Source organism: Pterocles gutturalis, unplaced genomic scaffold, assembly GCF_000699245.1.
Source record: "Pterocles gutturalis isolate BGI_N339 unplaced genomic scaffold, ASM69924v1 scaffold34742, whole genome shotgun sequence".
Lineage (NCBI taxonomy): Eukaryota > Metazoa > Chordata > Aves > Pterocliformes > Pteroclidae > Pterocles > Pterocles gutturalis.
The window spans coordinates 1,910-11,868 of NW_010113954.1; the positions used below are offsets into that span (position 1 = coordinate 1,910).

The window sequence follows — 9,959 nt, forward strand, 5'->3', positions numbered from 1 at the left end:
CAATATCTTTCTGTGCGTCTGTGTTTATTCTGGATTGTATCTTTCAAGAGTCTTCCTCTGCCTCCCCCACCTCTTTTATTATTTTCTTGCCCCTTCAAGGTTTTGACTGATGCAGCTTATTTTTCTTTTTAAAGGGCATTCCTAAATGCACATTACAAGCACATTATCACTGAATCAGCAATGAGAAGTCAGGAAAAAGGACAATTTGCCACAGAAGATCAGTTACTTTAGACATGTACTACAGCAGATGAGTTAAGGACTAGTGAAGAACATGCACACTGTCTTTACTAAAAGATTTTCCTTTTCAGTAAATCACAAAATCACATTCCACCCAAACTGCTGAACAGCGTCTGTTACTCACACGTTCCATTTAACTCCTTTTGTGGTATCTGACTCATCTCAGTAGAGTGGTTTATCAGATTTCCTCTTCTGCGTTGCTGTCAGGAGTCATAAGTACTAGGTGATCGGTCTTCATTACTCAGAAGCTCACAATCCAAGTTACCATGCATCAGAATTACATAATTAACCATTATGACACAGGCAGACTCTGCTTAACCCTGTGAAACATGAAAACTAGTACAGATATCAGCTAAATGATAACTCTGAAACTTATTTTAGGCTTACAGATGATTTCTACTGATTTGGTTAACACAGACTCTTGAATAATTTTAGAAAATGAAGGCTTAATTTAGGTATGAATTCTGTATTGACACAACAGTTTTCTGATCAGTGATCCAGACACTTGTAGACTTAAATGCCTGTTTATTCCATTCTCCAAAACCATGTTACTTCATCAATTAAAATATATCATAAAAGCCCTCTTCCAATAAAAACAAGTACTGAGAGTTGTTTTGGCACATTAAAAGGCCTCATCAATCCTTCTGTTAGCTTGCCTCCATCTAGTACCCACAAAACTATTTAAAGAATATTTAAGATGCTTTGAATATAGTAGTAGTCAAGCCAATCTACTGATTTGTTGGTTACTGTGTTCCTTACCAGTAATTAACTTTTCACCTACAGGCAGAAGATTGCTCAGTCTATAGTCCTAAAGACCTAGAGCTGAAGGTCTCTTACGAATACAGAAGGATTCACTACAAATCCTCTTAATGTCATTCACATGCATGGACCGGTCACTATCAGAATAATTCAGATCCACAGGACAGAAATTTAGGATCACACCAAGCCTAAAGATACTGGCCCTCTGCTCATCTTCAGGAAAGTCTTTGCAACAATTGCAGTGGGTCATAAGTTTGTATTCCAGTGAAACCAAACTGAATGCAAGACCTGAAGAATAATATTTCAGGAAAATCAAGACAATGGCTATCTGCTGTTTCGTTTGCCATACTGTTCAGACGGAGTACTTTCAGCAAAGCTCATTTCACCAGCAACAGCAAAGGTCATTGACTCCTGACTGCAAAGCTTGTTGCGACAGATTTTATTTGCTAAGAAATGTAAAACTCAGGTTAGGTAACAGGGATGCTTACTACCTACACAACAGCTTTTCAGACACCTCCATTTAGAAAAGGTTATTTTACATTTTTCATAATAGTACCCAAGCAATAAATAACCAGCCCAGAAAAGAACTAAGGAGTGGGTGAAAACTCATTGATTTACAAAACTTTGCTATATCAAGGCACTGTATTTAACTGTCAGTATAAGGGAAAGAAGACATAAATGGATACATTGCTTTGTAAACTGACATAATTTAATAGAAGAATCTAATCAGATCAAATCTGTAGGGTTCTGATGTTTTGTTGAATATATTCAACAAATATATATGTATAAAACTTTGTCCAGTTATAGCTTGTAAGAAAAATATTTTTTAATAATTTTAATACATTTCTACTGTAATGAAACTTTGCAACAGTTGCCATGTCACTCATGACAGAAAAGATATCACCAATACATTGTTTTGTGTAATTTCCTTTCAGAAAGAATGACAAGATACTGATTCTTGTTACAGTAATATCTGAATAACCCTTTGTGCATGACAGGCAAAGACATGAGATAGCAGTTCCCTGCTCAATACAAATGAAAACTGAAAGATGTTTCCACAGTAAGTTCCTCAGTTTATCAAGACAGCTTCAGTCCTTGAAGGTTTTGTTTCAGATTGAGCAACAGTTTTTCTTGCCTTGTTTTCTCCAGCTTGAAGGCTAGCTTATTGGCCTTCTTCTCCATCCTGCGTTCCTGTGAGAACAAATAATTACAAATTTACAAAATAGGCATAACATACAAAAAGAAGCAATTCTAATAAACAGTTCTAGATCATGAAGACAACAGCAATCTGGGCAACAGTATTATTTACAGCACTAATTATTAGTAGTCAAATTAATATGTGTACAAACAGGATTATAATCTTTAATTAGCTGAAGCTTCTAATATGCTGGCAATGTCTGTTCCTAAATAAAACAACTAGTATATTATCATGGCCAATTAGATTTTTCACATTTCTTTCAGAGACTTTTCACTTTGTATGATCTGAAACATCACAACTGTTTTCTTTTCTTCCCTAGAAAATAAGCAAATGTGAAGGCTCCTTCCAAAGTTATATATGTAATAGCGGCCACAATAACAGACCAAAATTTCCATTCAGGGAAATTAGGATGACAAAATTATGATGTTAACTTTCCAGTTTTTTTTAAAAGAAGCACTAATTAGTCCTTTGAGACCAGCAAGTTCACAAGAACAAATGAGCTTTAAAAAAGGTTTGTAAGACAGAATTCAGATAATATAACATGTTTTTGCAGGGTTTCATTTAAAATAAGATGTACCTTTCGCTCCTCTTTTATTGCCTGTTTCCTAGCTTTGCGATCCTCTTTGCTCTCCTCTTTGGAACGGGGCTGTGTTGATGCTCTTGGCAGGTCACTGCCATTAACCATTTGCATGCGTTCAATCTGCTTAGCAGTAAGACCCCGCTGAGGCAAGATATGTAGGGGGATTCCAGTCTTCTGGGAAATTTTTATTGGTTTGGGCTAAAATAGAGAGAGCATACGTATTAATGGTCTCTAGCTTTCTCTCCAAGAAGTGCCGCCTTAGTATAAAAACATTAGATTTGGATTTAACAGCAATAAATATATAAGTTTCCTCATACCATTTTCCTCCCTCAGAAAAATGCACATTAATCCCAAAGTAAGAAATCAAACACACTTGTGAGCAGAATCTGGCCTCCCAAATTCTGGTTTCTCCCTTTAATTTAAATATTGCTGAATAAAAAGCACTTAAGTATGCACTTAATATTCCTTTATAAGCTTTCAAGAAAAAGGTTTCCTTTCAAAATCCCACACATCTGGAACATCAAGCTGTGCTCTAATAATGGGGAATATCTGGAAGGCCAAAAAACTACAATAAATTGTTTCAAACTGTAGAAAAAAAAACCTGTTTTCAAGTATAAAACCCTAATATGTGGTTGTGAGACATAGATTACACAAAGGTGTATCACAGATAACAAGAAAGTAAATTCCTTGCTCTCTATGTTTCTGCCTAGCTATTACAGAAATTTTGAACTTACTCAATTTTCCTTCAAATAGAAAAAATATATACAAACCCTTCTTCAGTGAAGAAGTAATACCAGAGGCTAATACCCTCCCCAGCCCACTTTTCTGCTCCCTCCTTCTTTTAAAAACAGATATCCACTGAGAAAAAAATCACTTTTGTCTCAAGTTTTCCCAGGCCAGGTTGTTACTCAGAATAAGTTTAATGATTTTACCTTTGATGGCTCCTTAATAAGTGTTGGGTGATTATATAAATTTGAATATGTACCTAGGTCACAAAGAAAGAATAAAAAAGCAGTGAAGAACAGCTTACAGATAGAAATCAGGTAAATGTTTTATGAATTGTACTACTACTTAGTCTTTGAAGATACAAAATTGCACAAATAAAGTTATCTACACAAAAGCACTAGTTTTATCTAGCAGGAATTTCCGCTGTTGTGCTCCAGAAGCATAAACCATTTTACCTAAAGCAGCATTGTTAGAAAAGTTCTGAGATCACCTATCATTTATTTTGCAATCCTAGGAACAAACAAGTGAACTCCAAAACACTTACTCAAAATAGTTTCACAATCCCACTTTTCTTTTGGTTCCTCAATAACTACAGCTACTTTTTCTTCCTTTTCTTCCTCACTTTCTTCATTCACAGGAGAGTCTAAATCTTCATAGGGTTCAAGAGCATCCAACTTCACACAACTTTGAAGTTCAGAGAAGAAAAAACTAAGGTTTATCTTTTCTTGAAAATGTGTAATTATGTAATTATGTAAACCCTCAGTAAAACCCAAACCAAAGAAAGCTATTCCCAATGAAACTTACAGGAAAAATAAGTTTCCTTAAGTAAGCATCCCCAAAATAAACTAAAATACTAGGACAAGAGACATAGACAAAAAAAGAAGTATCTCTGCATTTCAAAAGTATGTGGCTTTATCACCGCTTTAAGAGAAAGTGACTACACTGTGGAAATGCAGTCTTACATAGATATGGGGTTGCTTTATAAGCACTGATTTTTGCAGTGCTCCAAACAGTAGTACTCAGGCAACAGTCACCTGCGAATTTATTATAATGTAACTAGATACACAGTGGAATCAGGTGCATACCAGCAGGACAGAATATACTTGGCTACTGAGTCTGTTCAAAACAAAAGTAAAAGTATAAAAAGAACACACTAAAAAGAAAAAGGAAGAATGCCTCTAGATATTAGTCACACTAAATTCAATGCAATTATATAAAAGGAGCATAATCTCACATAAACCAACAAAATGCCTCCACTTAATTCTATCGCCTCTTAAGTTGAGACTGACATTCAGTGACATGAAAAAATGGATAATACTCATACGTAGCTGGTTTTATTGTGGGATGTAATCTTTGGGTACATGAATTGGAAACAACATACCCAAACTTTCAATATAAACACAGGATTACATAAACACCGGATTGCATAACTACTTATGTGAACCAGTACTTCTGGGAATACATACTTCTTTGCTTTCTCTTTGTAGTAATCATTCAGGACTTCCTGCAACCGAGCATTGTCCGTGTTAATATATCCTTCTAACTCCACGTTATCCAAGGCTCCAATTTCATCTTCATCAAATTGCTCAAAAAACTAAAATAAAGAAGTGGATATCTATAATTAGATTGCATTTCTCATGCAACTTCTTGATAGCTTAAAGAAAATAGAAATATTTCTTTCTATTTGCCCCTTTTTTCTCTCCCCTCTCATTAGCTGAACAACTGCCAAACACATCTGCAGTAGTATTTCCTCCTTGTTGGTATTCTTTCAGCATGGGAGTCACAAATTTATCTTTTAATAATATTTAACTCAGCCTCTGGAAAATATTTCTAATTCTGATGCATTATTTCGATCTGTATATTAAAAAGCTTGTCACTGCTCAGGGCAAAAGTTACACCATATTTCCAGTGCTCTATCATTTCATGCGTATATACTTGGCACAGTGGGGTGAAATAAGTGAGTCTTTACCAGGCACCTGTACACGATTTGCTATGTTGAACTGAGCCTCTCAGACAGAAGTGTAACACCAACTATGAATGCTTATTATAGTGACTGGAATAATTTTGTTTAACTCTAGCAGTGTTAGGCCTTTTAATAGCAATTAACACCAAAACTACTTAAGACAAACCTCTTAGCACACATAGAATATTAAATGTGGAGTACGTGCAAAGAACAGCTGTTTGATGCTTTTACTACTGAAGGCAGTAAGAATCTGCACAGGCACACAGGACACCACCTTATGAGATGATGAGATGAATCAAAAGACAAAGAAACATTTAACACCCTTATGTTTACCAGTTACATTCTTGAGCTACCTCACCTTCTCAAATCTGTCATCCAACAGGGTTAACTGCTCATTCCTTCTCATTACCGAAGACGTCATAGAATATTCTGTGAAACGACTCCTGGTTTCTTCTTGCATAAAAAGAAATTCTTTTGTCTGTCCATTAACCCCATCATCTGATAAAGGGCCTTCTGAATCATAGTCTTTATCATTACCGCAACTATCCTTTTCATCACTATCTTCCTCCACATCTTCCCATTCATCTTCATCCTCAGCATCTGATCCCCTGAACAGAAGTATAAAACAGTTTTACAACAATACATGGACCTTTCTTCCCACAGCTCTGACCAGGGGTTGGGTTATCTGAAACAATTTGGCAATAATAGATACAAATGTTCAGAGGCAAAGATAAAAAGTTACTATTTTCAAGCCAGTAAAAGAAAAATAAGTTAAACAGTAACAGTGCTGCCAAAGTCAGCAAAATACTGCTTTCATTTGAAAGCTGTAAACACTTCTGATAACTGTTGGATCATCTGTGCACTAAGAGCAAGGTTATGTTTATATTGAGCTATACATGTCAAAGTGGAAAAATACTAGGTGTATTCTCGAATATTAAAACTAGCAAAATTTCTCATTGTTCATAAAATTATGAGAACAATACCAAAACTTAAAGAAATAATATGCAGTGGGGTACCACATAAAGAATTTGTAAAGGTTCTAGAAACACCCATTAGCCTTCATCAATATAATTACTGATGTGGTTTAAATGTCATAGATGGTAATGTTTTAAATAGTTTGAGAATCCCGTTATTCCATACATTGTGTATGTAAACATGTATAATCCATGAGCTCAAAGTAACGAAACCCATCTCTTGGATAACACATGAAAATTTGATTTTGTAAGCTACCATCCACGTAACACAAGGTAATACTTCTTTCCTTTAACACACCTAAGTATTCAATTTGAAATCTGAAACCATTCTTGCTTCCTCCACCACCACCACATGAAGTAACAAATGGCATCATTCCTATTTACATACGACAAACAGTTCTACAAAGTTCTATTTACCCTTTCTGTGGTTCGTTTGCTTGTAGAACAAAATCGTCTTCCAGAATATTTTCTGGATTGTCAAAGTCAAAATCATCATCGAGAGCTGCAACGATGTCAGGGTCAAAATCTAGCCGTGGCCCTAAAAAGTTAAAAAAAAAAAAAAAAAAAAAAAAAAGCCAACATAAATACATAAGTTTCACTGACATTACGAATCTACTTTCCTGGATAAAAACCAATCCAATTACACTGTTAATTTGCTCTAAGGAAAGATTACACCCAAGAAACACAAAATTCTTCAATAATATTTGTAGACATGATACAAGCCAAGGCAAGTCACCAGCCTCTTGTCAATTCTCCTCATACAGAAAATAACATTTCTGGAAGCTTAAGACATCTGGGGAATGTATTTTAATATATTTTACTTAGAATAGTGGAGAAGAAAAAATATCCAAGTTAGAGTACTGTATATCAACCAGCCCTAGCTTCCACCCCGTAGAATTCCCTACATTACAAAAGGCTAGAAAGCGTTTCTCTACTGCAATTAACAGGAGTGTCTTTAGCATCCTTCTGTCAGGACAGAGAGAGCTACCACAATTAATTCCTGTTATAAAATATTAAGATAGCTGCAAAGTGAATGTTCAGTGCAGACATGGATACATAACAAAAGTGTACTTACAGCCTGTAGCCCTGAAATAGTACTAATGAAGGAAAGCTAAAAAAGCTATCATTAGTGAATCACAGAAATAGGTCTCAAAATGAAACACAGGTCTCTCACACATCATTCTTTATGACTCCTATTGAGTCTGTTCTAAACCAAAACTAATATGACACTGTAATAAAATAATTACTATCTAGTACCTAGATGGCAAATCACGGTACAGAAAGGTAAAAGATGCAATGATACCTGAAACAGGAGCAGCTTTATTTAACAAGCCCACATCCTCTTCAAACTCTGTGGCAAACACTGAGGAAGGCAACTTAATAGATGGAGCCTTGGAAAAAGAAACAAAAAGCCAACATGACAATAGGCTTGCTCTCAGTTTCACATTTGAGCTCACATTAACAAATATGTGCAAATAATCGTGACGAAATGAAACCCTGTGAGTGCTACTTAAATATTAAGACAAGTGCTCCTTTATCGGTGACAAATTTTCCAAGTTACTCAATGAAAGATAGGTAAAGTGTTGGCACCATTAATTCCCATGTCAATATTCTCCAGGTATAGAGACAGTATTTTTGCATCTCTGAAACTTTTTAGAGAACGGTGGTACAGGAGGCACAAAGGAAATTGTAATTTTTTATTTTTTTTTTTTTTTTGGAGAACACTACCACAGACTTGAAATTACCCCTTTATTGAAAGCCTTACTAAAAGCTTACTAGCATGCACATCTAAAATAACTTTAAATCTTATGTAGTATCACCAAACTGTACCTGAAAGGTATTTCTGACTTGAAATTTCTTGACGATTTTAACTAAAATTACAGTATTTAGTTAAACCAAACTCCCTCAATTAAAAGTGACTGACTGGTAATCGCATACTTCATTGCTTGAAGTTACTTATTGATTTTCTATTCTACCATGATCTAGCATCATGAAATTCCACAAGTTATGCCAGCAATTTAAAAGTTTGTTTTTATTCCCTCTGGGTTCTGTTACATTCCACTTTAAAAACATGGTGTACTAGTAATACAACTTGGTATATTCATAACTCCCAGAGCATTCAAAAGTTCTAAAAATCCTAAAAACAAATGCCTCACCCAGAAAAACACAACTTGTTCAAATAAATACCTTTGTAAGACACTTCTGTCAAGAAAAGCTTGTCATGGGTATACAAAGTGTTTTAACACTTTTGCTAGCAAAATACTGTTCATCAATAAACTGGCTTGTCAACTTTTGTTTTTACCTGTACAGAAATCTGATTCTGGGTCAAAAGTATCCTATATATATGCATATATATATATATATATCACATGGTTAGCACTTGTTGAATATAGTTAATGTGCCTACAGGATGCTGAACCCCAAAGTACAGCATAAGATTATTATTATCAAAAATACTACTCACTGGAATTCGCTGAATTTCATCCTCTATGTGTCCCTCACTTGTGACAACAATTCTGCTTCGCTGTCCACACACAGAAGGGACAAGCTCAGAGGGACCGGAGGCTTCTTTTAGATGCTGCAAATAGTCATAGTCATCATCAAAGAAGACTCCATACTTCCGCTGCTCTTCCCTCCTTTGCTCCTCACGACCCTTGGAATTGTAAAAAGAAATACACTTAGTCACTTAAGTCCACGTAAAACTTATTAGCAAAAAGAAAAGTCACTCATCTATTGAGAATGCCTGAGTTCTGAAGTCCCTGTAGCCCTCTCTCCACTCATTACCCTAACACACAGCCATTTAGAATGTTCATCCGGTTCAGTGCTCAGCTGCTGCCTGAGCAGGACCTTAAACAACTTTTTCCATAAGCAGCATAACTAACAAAGCCTGTTTTTTCAGGGTGGGTCAGGCAATCTTTGTTGCTTTTTTAATACGTTTATATGTAGTAACTCACAACTATCAAATTCCTTACAACATCCTTTTAATAAGCTGGCCTAAAAACTACCTTATCTCTGGCTACGTTTTTGAACTGTACATGTGCATACCCACTTTTCTCTCCTCCAGCCTTTCTTATCTGAATGAACCTCAATACTAAAAGTGAGCATTTACTTTCTGTGCAGGCAGCAGAACTCTCTGCGGTGCAGTATCATCAGCAGCAAGCGGATCCTTCTGACTTCTGTGCACTAAGTGAAACGTTACCGCCTTCTTCTTGTCTATGAAGGGCTTCTTCTTCTTGTGAGGCTGCAAAGGACATTTGGTTCACCATTAGTGAAAAAATGGAATATTAAATTCACCTAAAAATAATATTTTTTCTGAGCAACCTGGGCTAGTGGGAGGTGTCCCTGCCCGTGGCAGGGGGGTTGGAACTAGACGTTTTTCAAGGTCCCTTCCAAGCCAAACCATTCTGTGATTCCATGAAATACAGTTCTTGGAAGCAAGCAACGTGCTGCCCCTGCGAACAAACCTGCTGGTGAGCAGAGAGGCGCGGCGGGAGCAGCCCGGCAGGCACGCCGCCCCGCCGCC

The 9,959-nt window shown here is 36.1% G+C and overlaps 1 protein-coding gene across 1 annotated transcript; it reads right to left on the reverse strand.

Moving 5' to 3' along the window:
• Positions 1–1,687: 1,687 nt before the first annotated feature.
• On the reverse strand, positions 1,688–9,677 carry LTV1 (LTV1 ribosome biogenesis factor; the record flags this gene model as incomplete). The annotated part of the gene is made up of 10 exons (XM_010074702.1): positions 1,688–2,187; positions 2,772–2,972; positions 3,707–3,759; positions 4,045–4,184; positions 4,967–5,094; positions 5,822–6,071; positions 6,855–6,975; positions 7,741–7,828; positions 8,901–9,089; positions 9,546–9,677. Coding segments are annotated over 10 exons (1,416 nt in total), but the record flags the coding sequence as incomplete, so codon positions are not given.
• Between the last annotated feature and the right edge of the window lie 282 nt (positions 9,678–9,959).